The sequence below is a fragment of the Tamandua tetradactyla genome, chromosome 8 (assembly GCF_023851605.1).
Source record: "Tamandua tetradactyla isolate mTamTet1 chromosome 8, mTamTet1.pri, whole genome shotgun sequence".
Lineage (NCBI taxonomy): Eukaryota > Metazoa > Chordata > Mammalia > Pilosa > Myrmecophagidae > Tamandua > Tamandua tetradactyla.
In genome coordinates, this window is record NC_135334.1 from 83,083,094 (window position 1) to 83,104,517 (window position 21,424).

At 38.8% G+C, this 21,424-nt stretch overlaps 1 protein-coding gene across 11 annotated transcripts in view; it reads right to left on the reverse strand.

Annotated features, from left to right (window-relative positions):
• DENND2B (DENN domain containing 2B) overlaps positions 1-21,424 on the reverse strand; it is a 278,920-nt gene that overhangs the window by 45,567 nt on the left and 211,929 nt on the right. For all 11 annotated transcript variants that reach the window (XM_077113928.1, XM_077113931.1, XM_077113929.1 and 8 more), the window contains one exon: positions 14,540-14,644. In XM_077113928.1, coding sequence (XP_076970043.1) covers positions 14,540-14,644 — 105 coding nt within the window. The remainder of the gene's footprint in view (positions 1-14,539; positions 14,645-21,424) is intronic.

A 21,424-nucleotide genomic window follows, 5' to 3' on the forward strand; every position in this document is an offset into this window, starting at 1 on the left:
CACACAACTCTTTTAAAGAGTTTTCTTAAAAAGTGGATCAAGGAAACAGTGTGGGGGTTTGTGGGGATTGTGGAGTAACAGAAATTTTTGTTTGTTCGTGTGAGCTAGGAGATATTATAGGGAATGATCCAAGAGGGGACATTTGCAGAAGGAACATCCTTAAGCAGGCAGTGAGGGGGATGGAAATCCAATGCCCACCCAAAAAGGTTGGCTTTAGACTAGAAAATACCCCTTTACCCTCATTCTCATCCACCCTCATTCTCATCCACCATCTCCTAGCTGATCCAGGCATCTATTTTTCACATGGTCTCATCCCTGTGCTGCTTTATGCTTCTTACAAACCCTTGGCTTTTACCACACTGCCTATATTCCCAACTCATTTCACAGAGGAAAAAAGAAATTCAGATTTGTCTATATCCTTCCATCCTTCAGGCATCTGGAGCCAGACTTCTGCCCAACCACACCGACCTACTTGATGACTAAGTGCTATAAATTCTACATCCTTAACATCTATCTCTCAAATCTGTTGCCCTCCTTACCATCTCCACTGCTTTATTGCTTCTTCCATCATTCAGATTTTTTTTTACCAGGACTACTGAAACACCCTCAACTTCTCTCCCCGCCTTCAGTCTTAATCTAGTTCCAGTCCATCCTCTGATCTTCTGACATCTTTCTAAAATGCAAAATCTGATCATGCTAGAAAAGTTCTCCTGAAGTGAAGCAGAAATTCACAGTCAGCTGAATTTGATCTTGTCCCTTCCTATTTTTCCTGTCATCTCACACTATCTTTTCCTCCAAACCAATTCTATTTATGACCCATAGCCACTTCAAACTCCTAGTTTTACCACACCTCTAGGCCTTGGTGCGTTTTGTATCCTCTGCCTGGAATGCAACAAGTGGCTTGTCTACCTGGTGAGTATTTACATATCTGGTAGTTCAATTCAAGAATAACCTCCTCTACAGAATCTCTTTCGACCTTACTCCCTTCACCTAAGTGGAGATGGCCTATTTTTTTTTTTAAACTTTTTAAATTGTATAACATAACATACATACAAAGCAAAGAAAGAAAAAAGCAATTTCAGAGCACTCTTCAACAAGTAGTTACAGGGCAGATCCCAGAGTTTGTCATGGGCGACCTTACCATCCTCTCAGATTTTTCCTTCTAGCTGTTTCAGAATATAGGAGGCTAGAAGGAATAAATATATATATTTTTTATCATCACTATCAACTCTTTTGTGAAAAATAGCATATATACAGAAAAACAATAAATTTCAAAGCACAGCACAGCAGTTAGTTGTGGAACAGATTTCAGAGTTTGGTATAGGTTACAATTCCACAATTTCAGGTTTTTACTTCTAGGTGCTCTAGGATACTGGAGACGAAAATAAATACCAATATAATGATTCAGCAATCATACTCGTTTGTTAAACCCTACCTTCTCTGTATAACTCTACCATCACCTTTGATCTTTCTCTCACTCTTTAGGAGTATTTTGGCTATGGCCATTCTAACTTTCTCATATTGGAAAGGACTCTCAATAATATAAGGTAGGGAAATGGAATTAGCTGCTGTTCTGGAGAGGCTGGGCCCTTTAAATTTTAGGACTTATCTGGTCCAGGAACCCATCTGCAGGTTGTAGGTTACTGGAAAGTTACCCTAGTGCATGGAGCTTTGTAGAATCTTATATAACGCCCTAGGTGTTCTTTAGTATTGACTGGAATGGTTTGGGTTTGGGTTTGGCAAGTTATGATAGGTAGCAATGTCTAACTGAAGCTTGTGTAAGAGTGACCTCCAGAGTAGCCTCTCCACTCTATTTGAACTCTCTCAGCCACTGATACTTTACTTGTTATACTTCTTTTCCCCTTTTTGGTCAGGATGTAATTGTTGATCCTATGCTGCCAGGGATGGACTCATCCCTGGGAATCATCTCCCACACCGCCAGTGAGACTTTCACCTCTGGATGTCATGTCCTATGTGGGATAGGGAGGGGGCAATGATTTCACTTACAGAGTTGAGCTCAGAGAGAGTAAGGGAGATGATCCATTTTTTATGCGTCCATTATACTTGGAAAAGTGTCTATTATAGCAATTGTAACATGTTGTTGCATAGGTGTTCCCTTCACCTGTCTCCCTGACCATGAGTGGACATTCTTGAAGGTGGTGAAAGTGTCATGTTAATTTTATTATCCTCTGCACTTTGCACTGCACCTAAAATTTAATAGGAATTAATATATTCATGTTGAATGGCTAAATGAATTAATGAAAAAATAAATGATTAAAATCTAGGTCTCCTGTATGCCAGACCAGATAGCTGTCCACAAAGTCCCTTCCTTGCACTACCATACCTGGAGAACAATACATAAAGGTATGCAACATACTTAGCATAGCCTCACATGGCTGTCAGCCCCAAAGCCCTCTTCCATAAAGTGAAAATCATATAGAAGGCCAAGAATCAAGACCTGGGTTCTGGAACTTTCTACATAAGCAGAAAGTTTACGTTCATAGGCTAGTCATCTGAATTCGCTGAGCCTCAAATTTCTGTAAAATAGGGGGGAAATGGTTTGCTCTGAGTATCCTCACACCTTTGCTATGTAACTAAAAATGATGTCAGTTTTTAAAAGTGTATACAAAGGTAAAAGAAATATATAAGAAAAGTAAGTACAAAGCAGCCAATAGACACCCAAGACTCTGCTATTATCATCTCTCTCAGTTATTCTAAAATCCTAGCGCTTACCCCTGGGGAGCCAGATACTATGAAACTGGATACTTGTGCCACCATCTTGTAAACAAGCAGCCAGTTCTGTTGCACAGAATGGGCATGGATGCCAACACTGCAGTAAATGACTAGCCAAAATTAACATTTATAGGAGAGGGAGTAAGGTAAAAGGGGGAAAAAAGAGAGAAGAAAGGGGGAAATATAAAGGGAAATTAAAAAAAAACAACAAGAGCATAAACATACAGGCAAATGTATAAGACAAGTGAATAGGATAGAAAGGGTATGAACTAAGGAAATGGAAAGAGAAATTTAAATTCAGAAAAGTATGTGTTTGTGTGTGTGTGTGTGTGTGTCTAGGCAGAGAGTAAGAGTTAAAGTGCAAAATATATGCCCTTCCTCTTGTATTGTTTCACAAAGACAGACCATGAGTTAGTGACATGAGCCATTCTCAAGTAACACAGCAGGAAGCATCCATGCTAAGGATGCCCCATGTATTTTCAAGTTTACTCAGGGACTTTTTTTTTTTTTTGTAAAGGGAAGGCCACCTTTAGTTCCTGATGATAAGACAGTTCTGAAATCAGCATGTCAAAATTTGCTTTTGTCTGGTCAGAGAGTTTCTGTAAGTGCCAGTATCAGGAAAGGGATGAAATTGGGACCAGACAGCCCTTCCTGGCACATTTCTGTGTGCCAGGAAATAGCCCCAGATGTGTCAGGAAGGGCTGTGGATGCCATAAAGTGAGCCTATCCTCAGATTAAGGTTATACAGAGCCCAGCTTTCAGAATGATCCTGACACTAATAAGCAGGCTTCTAGCTTCTTCCAAATGAGTTGGCCTGTCACCATGCTAGGGGTACTTAACTAAGATGGGTCGAGCTGGATCCTGGTCATCAGCATCTTCCCACCACTCAGTGATTGCTCCAACTCTGGGGAATGGTATTCTCACTGTACTCCTTCAAGGCGATACTCTAAGGAGCACAGGAGAAGAAAAGGGAGGAAGGCTAAGTCCTATCAACAAGTCCAGACATTAGTTCCCCAGCCCAGAGCAGGGGTTCAGTCAAGTACTCCCACTGACTTCCCACTTTGGAACAGTTCTGATAAAAGGCCATAGGAAAAGGTGACACCCACAAATTAGCCTTACACAAGCAACCTCATCTCAGGGTCCAGGGAAGCCTTGGCCTTCAATTGGAGCTATACTGAAACTACCATCTATAGACTCTTGAACTCAATCACAGCATGTCAGGGTAAGTAGAAAGGCAGGTATGGTCAGAGCAGAAATGGAGTCACTTTTTCACCTCCAGAAAGCACATCTAAGAGTCTATAAAAGTCCTACTTGGCTGCCCCACAATTGGTTTCTAGGCAAGCACAAAGAGGATTCGTGAGCTCTTCTCTGTGTGGAAACCCTAAGTCCTCTAAGTAGTGGCAGCAACGAACACAGAAAGAGTACTGATGACATGGAAGCACTCTTCAAAGCAGGTTGGAAATAATGTCTGATAGGAAAATGCCCAAGGCCCTAGTCTGATAAAAACTGGGCTATTCTATAGAACAGAATCAGGCACTGTGCTAGGCAAGAAGAAGAGAAATCCAGCTCTAGGAAACAAGGCCAAAGACAGTTGTGGTTATTTTAAAACATGATCCCCAAATTCACAAGCCTCTTGTCAAAATGACTCCCTCCCCTTGAATCTGGGTCCTATGATACCTAGTCAATAGAATACCATAGTAATGATGCTTTACCACTTTCATGTCCAATCTTAAGAAACTGATGGCTTCCACTTTCTTTCTACCAGGCTGTGAGGGAGACCAGGCTATATGGAGAAGCCATATCTAGTTGGTTCTGGGTGCAAGTTCCAGCTGAGGTCCCAGCAACAGTCAGCATCAACCCCAGATATGAGTGAAGATGCCCACAGGGGAGAGCAGACTGCAGCCACTGAGTTACCTGAAAACCCTGTAGTCTTTCCAGCTGAGACCCCAGTTATAGGGGAGCCACCTCTTCAATACCTGTCTGAATTCCTAATATATATAGTCTGTGAGCATAATAAAAGTTTTGGGGTGGCTATGTAGCAATAAATAATTGGGACAGATTTTGGTAACTAGAAGTGGGGTGTAGCTGAAACAAAATCTTAAAACATGTAATACTGATTATGAGTCTGAGTGGCAGGTGGAAACTGAAAGGGCTGGACAATATTAGCGAAAGCCTAAAGGGCCTTGAGGAGGTACTCAGGAGATATTTAAGGGAAAGTGAAGAAGATAGTATTAAAAGTTGGCAGAAAAAGAACTTTTGTAGAGTTTAAAAATTTGATGATTGTCACTGATTGTAACACAGAAAATAGGAAATATACCTAATAAACTTTATTAACTAGCTAAGGAGATTTCCAGGCAGAGTGCTGAAAGTGCCACTGACTTCTTTTAGCTGCCTACAGTGAAGAAGAAAAGAAATGAGGTAAAAAAGGGGAAACTTTCAGTTTTCAAATAAAATGTAAAGAAAATAAATGAGCAAGGGCTTGTTGGATTAGAAAAAAAACTCGAATTAAGAACTGGTTTCCAGATCGTGGAATGAAATGGACCCCCCAAAATTATATTCTTAAAGTTAATCTGTCCCTGTGGGCGTGGAGCTACTGTAGGTAGGATTTTTTGGTGAGTAGGATCTTAAGATGTGACCCACTTCATTAAGGGTGGGTCTTAATCCTCTTATTTGAGTCTTTTATAAAAGAATGAAATTCAGACAAAGAGAGAAAGCCATGGAAGCAAGAAACTAGAACAAGGAAACTCAGAAGAGAAGGGAGAGACCAGCAGATGTCACCATGTGTCTTGCCATGCAACAGAGGAGTCCAGGATCATCAGCAGATGGTCTTTGGGAAGAAAGCAATGCCCTGATTTGGACATTTTCATGATCTCAGAACTTTCAGCTTGTAAACTAATAAATTTCCACAGTTAAAGTCAACCCATTTTGTGGTATCAGCATTTCAGCAGCCTAGCAGCCTAAAACAAATTTTGACACCAGTAGACTGGGGTGCTATAATTGCAAATACCAAAATGCTAGAAAGCTTAATAAATGGATAAGGGGAAGATTCTGGAAGAATGGTGAGATGCTTGATAGAAAAGGCTTAGATTGCTCTGACAAAATTCCCCTGTGAAGTCATCCAGGCCCTGGGCTTTTCTTTGTAGAAAAATTTTTGATGACTGTTTGAATCCTTTTATTTGTGACTGGTTTGTTGAGATCTTCCGTTTCTTCCTGAGTCAGTGTATTTTGTTTGTGTGTTTCCAGGAATCTGTCCATTTCATCTAAATTGTCTAGTTTGTTGGTACGTAGTTGTTTATAGTATACTCTTATGATCTCTTTTATTTCTTCAGGGTCTGTGGTAAGCCCTTCTCATTTCTGATTTTGTTTATTTCCATCCTCTTTCTTTCATTGTCAGTCTTGCTAGTGGTCCATCAATTTTATTGATTTTCTCAAAGAACCAACTTTTGGTTTTATTGATTCTTCCTATTGTTCTTTTGTTCTTCCATTCGTTTAACTCTGCTTTAATCTTTGTTATTTCTCTTCTATTTGCTTTGGGGTTAGTTTGTTGTTCTTTCTCAAGTCCCTCCAGGTGAGTTAGGTCCTCTATTTTTGCTCTTTCTTGCTTTTTAATACAGGCATTTAGGGCAATAAATTTCCCTCTCAGCACAATCTTTGCCGCATCCCATAAATTCTGCTAAGTTGTAATCTCATTTTCATTCGTCTCCAGATAGCTACTGATTTCTCTAGCAATTTCTTCTTTGACCCACTGGTTGTTTAAGATTGTGTTATTCAATCTTCATATATTTGTGAATGTTCTCATTCTTTGGTGGTTATTGAGATCCAGCTTCACTCCATTGTGATTAGAGAAAGTGCTTTGAATAACTTCAATGTTTTTAAATTTATAAAGACCTATTTTGTCCTCCAGCGTATGATCTATCCTGGAGAACATTCCACAAGCACTAGAGAAGAATGTATATCCTTGTGCTTTAGGGTGCAATGACCTATATATGTCTGTTAGGCCTAATTCATTTATCAAGTTGTTTAACTTCTCTATTTCCTTGTTAATCTTCTGTCTGGTTGTTCTGACTATAGAGGAGAGTGGTGCATTGAAGTTTCCTACTACTATTGTTGAAACATCTGTTGTTCCCTTCAGTTTTGCCAATATCTGTCTCATGTAATTTGGAGCTCCTTGATTGGGAATATATACATTTATGATTGTTATATCTTTTTGGTGAATTGTCCCCCTTTAATATATACTGTCTTTCTTTGCTTCTTGTGATGTCTTTACATTTAAAGTCTATTTTGTCTGATATTCGTATAGCTACTCTTGCTTTCTTTTGGTTACAACTTGCATGGAAAACCTTTTCCATCCTTTCCCTTTCAATCTACTTGTATCCTTGAGTCTAAGATGAGTCTCTCATAAGTAGTATATAGCTGGATTATATTTCTTGATCCATTCTGTCAACCTGTATCTTTTAATTGTAAATTTAGTCTGTTAACATTCAAAGCTTTAACTGAAAAGGAGTTTCTTGAATCCACCATGTTACCTCTTTTGTTTGTCAGATCTAAATATTCTTTTCCCTCTTTCTCTTTTTATCCTTTAAGTTACTCTTACTGATACTCTTCAATTCTGTGCACTCCTCCAGACCTCCCTCTCCTGTCTTTTTTTCAGCCGGCAGAACTCCCTTTAGTATTTCTTGTAGGGCTGATCTCTTGTTGACAAATTCTTTCAGGATTTGTTTGTCTGTGCAAACTTTAATCTCTCCCTCAGTTTTGAAGGACAATTTGGCTGGGTACAGAATCTTGGCTGGAAGTCTTTGTTTTAGGATCTTAAATACATCATACCACTGCCTTCTTGCCTCCATGGTGCCAACTGAGTAGTCTGAACTCAGTCTTAGGTGGTTTCCTTTGTATGTAGTAGATTGTTTTTCTCTTGCCACTTTCAGAATTTTCTACTTCTCTTCAACATTTGACAGACTGATTACTATGTGTCTTGGGGAAGGCCTATTTGGATTTATTCTGTTTGGAGTTCACTGGGCTTCTTTGACTTGTACATTAGCGTCCTTTATAAGGGTTGGGAAGTTTCCCCATTATATCCTCAACTACTCTTTCCAGCCTTTACTCCTCTCTTCTCCTTCTGGGACACCAGTGATTCTTATATTTGTGAACTTTGTTTTGTCTATCATTTCCCTGAGATCCAATTCAAATTTTCCATCTCTTTTGCCATTTGCTGTTTTGAGTCTTCAAAGTCATTTATCCTGTCCTCTATATCACTTATTCTTCTTTATTCTGTCTCTTCAAACCTGGTGTTGTGTGCTTCTAGTTTGTTTTCTATTTGGTCAACAGAGTCTTTAATCTCTGTGATATCTGCTATTTTTCTATTTATTCTTTCAAATTCCTCTTTATGCTCTTCTACTATCTTCTTGATCTCCTTTATGTCATTTGCTATCCCACTTATTTTATTAAGTAGCATTGTATGAACATCTTTAGTTAGTTGTTCCAATGTCTGTCTCCTCTGTGTTTTAATTTGTTTGTTAGGTTGGGCTATATCTGTCTGCACTGTGATATGTTTAGTGATCTTCTATTGTTTTCACCACATGTAAATATCCTGATTGATTTACTTTGGGAGTTGATTTCCTCAGTAGTCTAAAAGCCTTCTGTTTGCAGGGTGGATGTGTAGCAGGATGCAGGTCATGGGGTGGGGCACAACAATGCAGTAATGCATTGCAGTGCAGGACTGAGGGCAGTGCACATGCGCAGGTCTAGGAGTGCTATAAACTGATACTCCCAGAGCTGAAGGATGTGACTGGGGGCCAGGCTAATATGCACATCTAGGAGTGACATAAAATGATGCACAGAACTCAGGGGGGTTGGGGTGAGGCTGTGTAACTCTATTGGTGGGGGGCAAGTTGAGGCTATGTGACACTATGGGTGGGTGTAGCCTGGGTATGGAGGTTTGTGCCCACAGCCTTTATGCACCAGCGACAGCCTGCAGGGAGCAAGGAGGGGGAAGCAGTGCTCGGGAGATATGCAGGAAAGGTTGGCTGGGCTGCATTTGGGGTGGTGATGGGGGGCGGTAACATGCACTGGGGATTGGTGGGGCAGGGGCGCTTGGAGTGTGGGGAATGGGGGCAGATGACGGTATTCAGGCGCATGGTGTGTGGGTCATGGGGCTGCGCTGATGAAGGTAGCACACCCAAGGAACACAGCTTGGCTAACCTCCTGGTCCGTGTACTCCTGTGGTCTCCATGTTTCCGCGTTAGGCTCCAGTTTTCTGCTTCTCAGTTCCTCAGCTTTTGCAATCAGAGCCACCCTCTGTGGTACAGAAGGGTCTCCCAGGTCAGCTGCACTCTTGAATTGCTGTCTCAATCGCCCTCCCATCCCTTTTCTAAATTTTCCTTGGAGCCGGACTGAACTCAGTCTACCCTATTTGGCCATCTTCCTGGAACTCCTGCTTTGAAGAGACTGTATGTAGAAATACGGATGCTAAAGGTACTTCTGATGACACCTGAGACAGAAATGATGAATGTGGCATTGCAAACTGGAAGAAAGGCAATCCTTGTTTTAAAGTGGCAGAGAATTTGGCAAAATTGAATCCTGCTGTAGGATAGAAGGCAGAATTTGAAAGTGATGAGCTTGGATATTTAGTCAAAAAGATTTCCACAATAAACGTGGAAAGTGCAGCCTGGTTTCCCGTTGTAGCTCCTGGTAAAATGTGAGAGGAAAGGGATAACCTGAAAACTTAATACTGGGTACAAAAAACATGGAAATTGATAGATTTAGAAAATTCTGAGCTTCCAGAAAACAAGTCCTCGTGTGAGGAGTTTACTGAACATGGAACCAGCCAGCCATTTCAGAATAAGTCAGTATTAGAGGTTCAGTTACGAGGATGTGGTTGTGGAAAGTCCCACTATATAATGGTTTTATGGATGTGTACAAACATATACACATATGTCAAAAGTCATCAAACTGTTTTTTATGCAGCAATTAATAAAAGAACCAAATACAAATGGCATCATTATTAGCTTACAGGAAACATCTCAGGTAACAGGGAACTGAGGCCACAGTCCTCCCAAGAGATGTGCTGCCATGGCCAGAAGAGTTTCTGAGATGCTATCTTTATCTACAGCCACTATTCTCAGATATTTCTTCTCGGCAAGCTCTTACCCTTTTCTAAGGCACAGGGTCTAAATCTGTACCCACTTTGGCAGTGAGACCAATGACAACTCTAGATTTTACCATCATCATAAACCATGGCCTCCCTTTGCATAAAAATCTGCAAATGTGAATTGAAATCACGGTTCTACTATCACTTAGCTATGTAGGCCTTATGTTCCCCTTATGCAACATCAAGTAATTGAGTCAGCTGAACCCAAAGAATCCCTACAACCCTAACATTCCAATAGAGTATGTACAGGCCTCCAAAGAGTTCAACTTGAGTAATGGAAATAAGACCCACATAAATACCCATCCTATGAGATACTATACTATAAATGCCATTTGGAGGCTCCAAACCAACGGTTCTAGGGGTGAATGCGGAAGAGAGGGGGAGGCTACCTGGCTGGATAGTCAAGAAAAACACTGAGGGAGAACTAATATTTGCATCCAGAGTGGCAGAAAGGTAGGGTTTGCATTAGAAAGCAGTGAAAGAAAAGGGCACAAAGAAAGACCAGGGCTTTTATTATGGAAAGTGTGGCAAGTAAGGCCATGTTTGATCTTATCACAGGGAGATCCTAGTAATACCAGCAGGAAGGACAATTCCAGGCACAATAAAATAAGAAGACATTTAAGAGAGCCAGGCTTATATCTTTGTTCCAATAGCTTTGGGGAATCCCTACTCTTCACTCTCCCCCAGTTTCCCAATTTGTAAAATAAGTGAGTTACATTGAATGAACTTTTCAGCTCTAACTTTATAAGAATCTATAGCTGGATGAAAAGAGGACAAAGTTAAGAAGACTCATTAGGAAGGTACTAGAAGGGCCTGAATAGGACAGTAGCCTATTCCAAGGCTCCCTTTCCAGCCATCTAGTCAACTATCCAACAAAAAGTTAGCTTTCTATGTACCAGGCACTGTATCAGGTTCTGGGGACACAGAAAGAAGTTAGAGTTCTTGTCCTCAAGAAGTCTACCTGTTACAGACAGGCAAAGATGCCCAAAACAAAAATGACAGTTTCTATTTCCAAGTAGCAATAATGCAGGTGCTGGAAATTCATAGTGAAGAAGCTATCTAAGAAATTAGTAGGCTCTGGAGATTCTCTGAGAACAACTCCTGCTGCCTTTCAGGTCTTATAGCACACATAAAACTTCCTGAGAACAATAAATGGCCAAACTTCATCCTATCCTGAAAGCTGAATTAGCATTAAACCTAACATTTCCTTGCTTGCAAAGTTACCAAGCAGCTCCCAGTCCTACCCACGGTCATCAACACCAGAAAGTCTGACCTCTGGAATTCAGAGGAGATTTGAGAATTCCCACCACCCTACCCCCAGAATTGGATACAGACAAATTTTGTGTGCTGGAGTAGGAACAGCCTACAGGAAGGGTGTATCTGCCAGTTAAGGGTGAAGCAATGCACCCATTCAGTTTCACCAACAAAGGGAAAGGAATCCTATTCCAGGAAACCAAAACACAGCAAAGAATAAAACCTGGATTGTCACATAAAAAAACTTAGATTTCCTCTTTCTACATATTCCTGCCAAATGAAGACTATGCTACAAAGGAGAAGGAAGGGAATAAAGTAGCAAAACACCTGTAAAAACCCAGGAAATAGAATCCCGGACTGTTAATACAGAATGGCTTGGTGGTAGCAGAAGCTGAATTCTCCAAATGTAGCATACATCCCTGCAAATACAAGTCTTGACAGCTCTGCAGGGTTCCATCTGCCACCCCTCCAGTTTTCCATGCCCTAGGGTGTACTTCCCATCCCCACAAGCTAGACACAAATCAGTCACAGTATTATTGTGTTTCTCTAACTCCATGGGGATGAAATAAAGGTCTCCAATGGGGCCAAGGTGTCAAAGGTCCTCTTCCCTCCCCAACCAAATTTCTAATCACACTAGAGTCTCTTCCCACTTGGACTCCTGGGCTGACAATACCGAAAGGAACCCAGGTCACTGCCAAACATCTACTGAAAGGTCAGATTAAGAAATTCAGATGCGATGAGGCATGCAACTAGGTGAATGAACCTTAAGGACTGTATGTTGAATGAAATATCAGAAACAAAAAGACAAATATTATCATGCCTCACTCATATGGACTGACTATAATAATATAAAAACTCAGTGAACTGAAGTTGAGAGCATGGGCTATCAAGTTGGGGCCTATATTAAAGAGTTCTAGATTGTAAGCTCGCACAGCTTACATATATTCAGGAATTATTCAGGAATTATTTCTAAATTGTGAGATACTGAGCTGTTTATTTATAACCTGGTTGTGTTCCCAGAAACTTTGGGTATTTATGTGACTCCTGAGACTCAGAATTAGAGCTCTGAAACTATGAAAATCAGCAGTATCCCACACAGGAACTGTTAAAGAATTTGAAAAAGAGATATGAATGAAGCTGATCTGGATAGGACTAAGGTAATTCAGAATACAGGGTAAAGGATGATATTGCTCATATTTTAAAACTTTAACTTCTGTGTGAGGCCAAAAGGAGAGATGCTTATTTGGTGCAAAATTTTTATTTTGGGTAGCATATTTCCTAATTTAACTTGCATGGTCAGTTTAGATGAACATGGTAAGTACATGGAATCTTGAATAGAGTGTGAGGCTTTGTTGGATTGTCCAGGTTAGTATGATGCCCCAATATATCCCAGAGTAATTTGGGCAGTAAATAAAGAAGTATTTGTAAGGTCCCCTTGGGGCACTGGGGAGAAAGGAGGAAATATTCAACTCCCTTATTTGGAGAATTTCCGATATTCTCACAAATAATAACGACAACCAAATCAATAGGCCGAGCCCTCGATCTTGGGGTTTGCCCCTATGAAACTTATTCCTGCAAAGGATAGGCTAAGCCTACTTAAAATTAGGCCAAGAGTTACCCCCAGAGAACCTCTTTTGCTGCTCAGATGTGGCCTCTCTCCTTAAGCCAACTCGGCACATGAACTCACTGCCCTCCCTCCCCTCTATGTGGGACATGACTCCCAGGAGTGTAAATCTCTCTGGCAACGTCGGACAGAACGCCCAGAATGAGCCGGGACCCAGAATAAGGGGATTGAGAAATCCCTTTTGGCCAAAAAGGGGAAGAGAGAAATGAGACAAAATAAAGTATCAGTGGCTGAGAGATTTCTAACAGAGTTGAGAGGTATTCTGGAGGTTATTCTTACACATTACATAGATATCTCTTTTTAGTTATGATGTATTGGAGTGGCTAGAGGGAAATAGCTGAAACTGTTGAGCTAGGAGCCTTGATTCTTGAAGACAATTGTCTAACAATATAGCTTTTACAATTGTGACTATGGGATTGTGAAAACCTTGTGTCTGATGCTCCTTTTATCTAGGGTATGGACAGATGAGTAAAAAATATGGATTAAAAATAAACAAATAAAAGGGGGGACAATTGTTAAAATAAATTGGATAGATGGAAATACTAGTGGTCAATGAGAGGGAAGGACAAGGAGTATGGTATGTATGAGATCTTTTTATTTCTTTTTCTGGAATGATGCAAATGTTCTAAAAAATGATCATGGTGATGAATATACAACTGTGTGATGATATTGTGAGCCACTGATTGTACATCATGTATGGAATGTTTTTGTGGTAAGAGTTATCAATAAAAATATTAAAAAAAGAAAAAAAGAAATTCAGGTCATCAATCAAAAGTTTTAAATGCCTTGGAAAAAAGGATTGGACCATTCCTCTTTGTCTCACAGGGCCTAGCACAGGGCCTAGCATCCAGGAAAAGATCCAAATGAGTTCACTGGCAATGCCTTCCTAAATAAACGGGTGATTCACTGCCTTACTGAGTCCAAAAACTCCCCCAGATATGGTTGAGGTGAAAGCAGCCAGAAAAACTACCAGATCATAATTTCTAAATAATATCTACAGTTCAGGGTTAGCCTGTGAGGGAAGGGTGTACCTACAGCCACAGAGGCCAAAAGCCAAGTCCTCCTCACAGAAGGAGGGAGGGAAGGAAGCAGAAATGTAGTAGGAAAGAAGGAAAGGAGAACTTAGAAGGGAAGCTAGCCAGGATGCTTTTTTTAAGACACATCAGAGGTCCATATGGTTACAAATGGCATCTGTCATGTTATGCGGGCAAGCATGCTAGGAATCTAAAGGAACAGTGATTTCTGAAAATGGTTCAAAACATGTAGGTCTATGTTCCAAACAGAAACCAGGGCATCTGGCAGCAGCCATGAAGTCTGTTTTGCAACTCAGTATAAATACTGTGTCTCCCCTTCCCCACTCCTGGAAATTAGTAGGAAAAAGATGAATATTTAAAGGAGTCGAAGGCTGTTGGGTATGGTAATCTCCAAGACAGGTCCTAAATATATGATAACTTTCAAATTGAGAATAAAGCTACAAAATTACACATAATGTTTATTTTACCCCATGTGGTCTGACCTACAAAAATTGGGAACTTTAATTACCAGTATCCATTTGCTAACTCAGTCATGATAAGACTGAGGAGTAAGACATGTTACCAGGCTGGTGGGAGCCCAGTAAAGTGATTCTCCAGAAGCAGGCAAAAGGAGCAAAGACTCTGAAATCTAGACTTGTTTCTGTCTTGGCCACCAACATGCCCTGATCATTTACATCAGACCATACAGTGTCCTTTGATACCACCCTCTAGTTAGCACCACTCTCCCAGAAGTGTCCCCATACTCACCTGCTCAGAGTCCCCTGAGAGGCCTTAGTGCCTCCCGCTCCATGGGTGATGCTGGCATTCTTGTTGGCAGTCATGGTCATTTCGACTCTCTGCAAAACCAGAACCCTGCAAAGAGAAGGCCTGTAAGCCAAGTTTCTAAAGGCAGTCAAAAGTACCTCAAACATCCACCATATGACCTACCAAGCTATTGTGGTGGATGGTAGGAACCACCTTTCCACACGTATTTAACTCCACATGTTATAGTTTAAGAGCCTCTAGGAGACCCCTGGCCTGGATCGGGAAGGGTCCATAGGCTGACAGATAAGTTATATCAAAGAAAATGATAAGAAACTCCTACCTCTTCTCATTTCTTAAGTAGAGTTTTCCCAAATTTCTGTTTTCCCATCAGTCTTTATGACTCTGCCAAATTTGTACACCCCTGAACCACTATTTGGTGAATATTTTTCTTTAACTCAACTTGAAACTGACTTGCTTTTTTAAAAACCTAAATCATTCATTCACTCAACAAACATTTACTGAATGCACATGTCCTAGGCACTGCCATATAGCAAAGACAAAGTCTCTGTTCTCATGGAACTTATACCCTAATGGAGACAAAAATAAATAAGCACACATACACACATGCATACATATATGACACGCGTGCAATATAAGTAGTTTTGTGTATAATACGGAAAGTGATGATAAGTGCTATGAAGAAAAACAATGTAAAGTAAAGGGAAAGAGAGTGAAAGGGTATGTTATTTAAAATAGATATTCAGGTAAGATCAATTTGATAAAGTGATATTTAAGCAGATACCATGAAACTGTGAGCTAAAGTGTTAATCATATTTTTTCTAAAAGCTATTACAATAAAATTTATATACATTGAGACATTGTAACTACAACATTAGCTACAAAGTTAGCTAATATATTATCAACAATAAAAGCACCATCTTTTAGGGAATTCTCTTTTATGCTAAAATAATGAAAGGGAGAAAAAGGTTAAAACTTTAAGGGCACATACAGTTTGGAAAAGAAGAAGTAAAACTATCTCTTTTTGCAGATGGCATGATCTTGTATATAGAAAATCCTAAAGATTACACAAATAATGAGTCCAGGAGAGCTAATAATAAATGAGTTCAAGCAAGGTCAGGATACAAGATCAATACACAAAAACTAATTTCATTTCTACACCTAGCAATGAACAATATGAAAATGAAATTAACAATAACATTAAAAAGAATAAAATACATAGCGATACATTTAACAAAAGAAGTACTGGACTTGTAACTGAAAAAAACTTCAAAACATCATTGAAAGAAATGAAGAAGATCTAAATAAATGGAAAGATATATCCATTCCATATTCATGAATCTAAAGTCTTAATATTTGTTTAGGATAGCAATACTCCCCACATTGATTTACAGATTCAACACAATCCCTATTCAAAATCCCAGCTGGCTTTCTTGCAGAAATTGACAAGCTGTTCCTAAAATTTTATAGAAATGAAAAGGACTTAAAGAAGCTAAAATAGTCTTGAAAAAGAATAATAAAGTTGGAGGTTTCAGACTTCCTAATTTCAAAGCAGACTACAAAGCTTCATTAATCAAGACTGTGGTACTGGCATAAGAACAGACACAGAGATCAATGAAATATAATTGAGAGTCCAAAAATAAATCTATATATATATAGTCAATAGATTTTCAACAAGGATGCCAAGACAATTCAATGTGGGAAGAAGTTTTTTCAACAAATAGTGCTGAAACAGCTGGATTTCCTTATACAACAGAATAAACTACCATCTTTATCTCATACCATATACAAATATTAAGCCAAAATGGATCACAGACCTAAATGTAAGAACTAAAACTACAAAAGCAAAGTTTAGACAGAAACATAGAAGTCAATCTTTGTTGTTAGTAATTAGGCAATGGTTTCTTAGCTACAACATCAAAAGCACAAGCAACAAAAGAAAAAAAGATAAATTAGACTACATTAAAATTAAAATCTTTTGTGCGGCAAACAATACTGTTAAGAAACTAAAAAGACAACCCAGAAAATGGGGGGGAATATTTATAAACCATATACCAGCTAAGAAACTTGTATCTGGAAAATATAAAGAATTCTTATAACAATAATAAAAAGGCAAAAATAACCCAATTTAAAAGATGGGCAAAGGCCTTAAATAGATATTTCTCAAAGACATAAAATTTACCAGTAAACACATGAAATGATGTTCAACCTCACTAGTCAATAGGCAAATGAAAATGAAAACCACAATGAGATCCATTTGGGTATCTATTTAAAAAAAAGATGAAAGGTTCTAAGGAGGATGTGGAGAAACTGGAAGCCTCATACATTGTTGGTGAGAATGCAAAATGTACAGCCTCTCTGAAAAATAGTTTGGCAGCTCCTTAGAAAGTTAAATACGAGTTACCATATGATTTGGCAATTCCACTCCTAGGACTATATTCAAGAAAACTGAAGACATGTCCACACAAATTCTTGTGTATGAAAGTTCAACGGCATTCACTATTCCAAATAGCCAAAAATGGAAACAATCCAAATGGCCATCAACTGATGAATAGGATAAACAAGATGTGGTATATCCATACAATGGAATCCTATTTGGCAATAAAAATAAAGTACTCATCATTCTACAAAATAGTTAAACCTTGAAAACAGTATACTAAGTGAAAGAAGGTAGGCACAAACACCACATATTGTATGATTCCATTTATATGAAATGTTAAAAATAGGCAAATCTGAACTGAAAGTGGATTAGTGGTTACCTAGGGCTGGCAGAAGGATGGGAGAACAGAGAGTGACTACAATGATGCAATGAGTTTGGAGTGTTTTGTTTTGTTTTTTTATTTTTAGATGGTAAAAATGTTCTGGAACTAGTGGTGATAGTTGCACAACTCTGTGAACATATTAAAAACCAATGACTTGTATACTTCAAATGAATAAATTTTATGATATGTGAACTCAAATGTAAAGGAATAAATAGAAGTGAAGGTGCTTCTCTAGTGGGTCTGTAAGTAATATTACCAAATAGAAGGTGAACAAGATTGAAAGGGGCTGTACAGACCTATGTATTCCCCTGATTAACACTATAAATATAAGTTCTCGCATGAACTACTTCAAAAGTATCACTGTCGTACAAAGAGCATTTAAGTTCAGAGTACAGGGGAAGACTGCTATTGCAAGAGCAGGGGTAAATAATGGGGGGGGGGGGTGGACAAGGGTTATGGGGAGATTTAGACCTTCTATTTGGTAAGGGCATGCTTATTGGTTATCTTTCTCATGGGAAAAATGAAATTATCTAAAATTGAGTGTTGATGGACTGTGGACTCTTCAGCAGGTGGCTAAAGGATGCACTGATGGAGAAGTCGATTGGTGAATGATGATGTATACATATGATCAAATATTGTGCTACTATAAAAAGGAAAAAAGTTGTGAGGCATGCAACACTGTGAATGAATCTATGGGACATTTGGTGAGGCAAAATAAGCCAGAAACAAAAGAGTAATTATTGTGTGGTCTCCTTTAGAAAATGCTTATAAGAAAACAGGGGCCTACGTTGTAAGCTCTTATAGCAGTCACATTTAGTCCAAAATGGTAATTATTAATTCTGGATTTTGAGAGGCTGTTTTATATATGTATAACCTGGTAGTTAGAATTAAGAATGAGGCCAATCAGGTCAGGATTAAGGTAATTCCAAACACAGAGGTAAGGAAGACATTGTCTATGTTTTGTTGTCTATATTTTAGAACACCACCTACTCTTTGAGACCAAAGGAAGAAAGGTTTATTCTCTCCAGAACCTAAATTTTCTATAGCACATAATCTAACTCAATCTGTCTGTACAGCTCATTTAAACAATCTAAACACAGGAAGCCCAGCATAAAAATGAGGGCCTTTACTCCTATGTAGCTTAATGTAATGCCTGGATACATCCTAGAATACATTAAACAGATAATCAGAAAGTACTGGCAAATACATAATGGGAGACAACATTTGGAAACAACATATCAGTAAGGGTCTAGTATCCAGAATATATAAAGAGATTGTTCAACTCAACAATAAAAAGACAAAAAAACCAACTAAAAAATGGACAAAAGACATGAACAGACACTTCTCAGAAGAGGAAATACAAATGGTTAAAAGGCACATGAAAAGATGCTCAACTTCCCTGGCTATTAGGGAAATGAAAATCAAAACCACAACGAGCTATCATTTCACATCCACCAGAATGGCCATTATCCAAAAAAAAAAAAAAAAAAGAGAGAGAGAGAGAAAACAACAAGTGCTGGAGAGGATATAGAGAAAGAGGTACACTTATCCACTGTTGATGGGAATGTAAAATGGTACAACTGCTGTGGAAGGCAGTTTGATGGTTTCGCAGAAAGTTAAGTATAGAATTGCCATATGATCTGGAAATACAATTGCTAGGTATCTATTCAGAGGACATGAGGGCAAGACACAAATGGACATTTGCACACCAATGTTTATAGCAGCATTATTTACAATTGCCAAGAGACAGAAACAGCCCAAATGTCCATCAACAGAATAGTGGCTAAATAAGCTGTGGTACATACATATGATGGAATATTATGCAGCTGTAAGACAGAATAAAGTCATGAAGCATGTAACAATGCGGATGGACCTTGAGGACACTATGCTAAGTGAGATTAGTCAGAAACAAAAGGACAAATACTGTATAGTCTCACTGATATGAACTAACATTAATAAGTCAACTTGAGAATTTATTCTTACACATTATATAAATATCCCCTTTTTAGTTTATGGTGTATTAGAGTGGCTAGAGGGAAGAACCTGAAACTGTAGAGCTGTGTTCCAGTAGCCATGTTTCTTGAAGATGATTATATAATGACACAGCTTTTGTAATGGGACTGCGTGACTGTGAAAACCTTGTATCTGATGCTCCTTTTATCTATGGTATGGACAGATGACTAAATAATATGGATAAGAAATAAATAATAGGGGAACAAAGGTAAAAATAAATTGAGTAGACTGAAATACTAGTGGTCAATAAAAGGGAGTGGTATGAGTTTTTTCTTTTTTCTGCTGGAGAGATGCAAGTGTTCAAAAAAATGATCATGGTAATGAATACACAACTATGTGATGATATTGTGAGCCACTGATTGTAACCATGACAAGAATGTTTGTATGTCAAGAATGTTTAAATGTTTGTTCATTGTTTATAATAAAAATATTTTTTTAAAAAGTTGCTGGGACTGTCTTCTACAGCAGCAGATTATGAAATCAGTGTAAGGGTGATACTTTATACTTCATCATAACCATGCACTTTTGTCATTTTAGAATATGTAAAATTTTAAGAAAATAGTAAGAAGACAATGTTCAGTGTAAAAAAAAAGTCCATTAAGGGATGGGAGAAAAACTATGGAACTATTAAACTTTACCACCAGAGAAACCCCTGATATTATGTCAAACATCAGGGACACCCAAATCAATAGACCAAGCCCTTGATCTTGAAGCTTACTCTTGTGAAGCTAATGTATGTAGTAGAGAAGCTTAGCCTACCTGCAGTATGCCTAAGAGTTACTTCTGCAGGACTTCTTTTGTTGTTCAGATGTGGCCTCATTCTCTCTAAGCCCAACTCTGCAAGTGAAATCATTGCCCTCCCCTGAGTGGGACTTGACATCCAGGGGTGAAAGTCTCCCTGGAGGCATGGGAGATGACTCCCAGGGATGAGTCTGGCCCTGACACCATGGGATCAACAATTCCATCCTAATCAAAAGGGGAAAAAGAAGTGTAACAAATAAGGTATCAGTGGCTGAGAGAGTTCAAATAGAGTCAAGAGGCCACTCGGGAAGTCACTCTTACGCAAGCTCCAGTTAGACATTGCTATCTATCATAACTTGCCAAACCCTAACCAAAACCATTTCCAACCAATCCTAAAGAACACCTAGGGCAATATATAAGGTTCTACAAAGGTTCCATGCACTAGGGTAACTTTTCAGAAACCTACAACCTTCAGATGGGTCACTGGATCAGACAAGTCTTGAAACCTAGAGGGTCCAGCCTCTCCAGAATATCAGCTAGTTCCATTCCCCTATCCATTATTATCGACAGCCCCTTCCAAAATGAAAAAGTCAGAATGGGCATAGTCGAAATACCCCTAAAGAGTGGGAGAAAGATCAAAGGTGATGGTGGAGTTACACAGAAAAGGTAGGATTTAACACACGAGTATGATTGCTGAATCATTATATTGATATTTCTTTTAGTCTCCAGTATCTTCGAGCAGCTAGAACTAAAAACCTAAAATTGTGGAATTATAACCCATACCAAACTCTGAAGTCTGTTTTACAACTAATTGTTGCACTGTACTTTGAAATTTATTGCTTTTTTGTATATATGTAGTTTTTCACAAAAAAGAAAAAAGTCAATTGTGATGATAAAAAAATATTTATTCCTTCTAGCTTCCTATATTCTGGGGCAGCTAGAAGGAAAAATCTGAGCGGATGATATGGTACCCCATGACAAACTCTGGGATCTGTCTTGTAACTACTTGTTGAAGAGTACTTTGAAAACTATTGCTTTTTCCTTTCTTTGCTTTGTATATATGTATATATGTTAAAAAAATTAAAACTACAACTTAGGCCTGCACAACACAAACAGCAAACCCTATTGTAAATTAATAGTACAACTGCAATAATCTTCTTTCATCAGTTGTGACAAAGACTTTGCACTAATGCAAGTGATAATAATAGGTGCAACATATCGGAACTTATGCATAATTATTATGTAAACCTACAACCTCTCTGATATATATATATTAATAGGGAAAAAAAAAACAGTGGGAAACATGTTCATTAAATGAATCAGAAGGATATTATTTTAAAAACCACTGACTTAT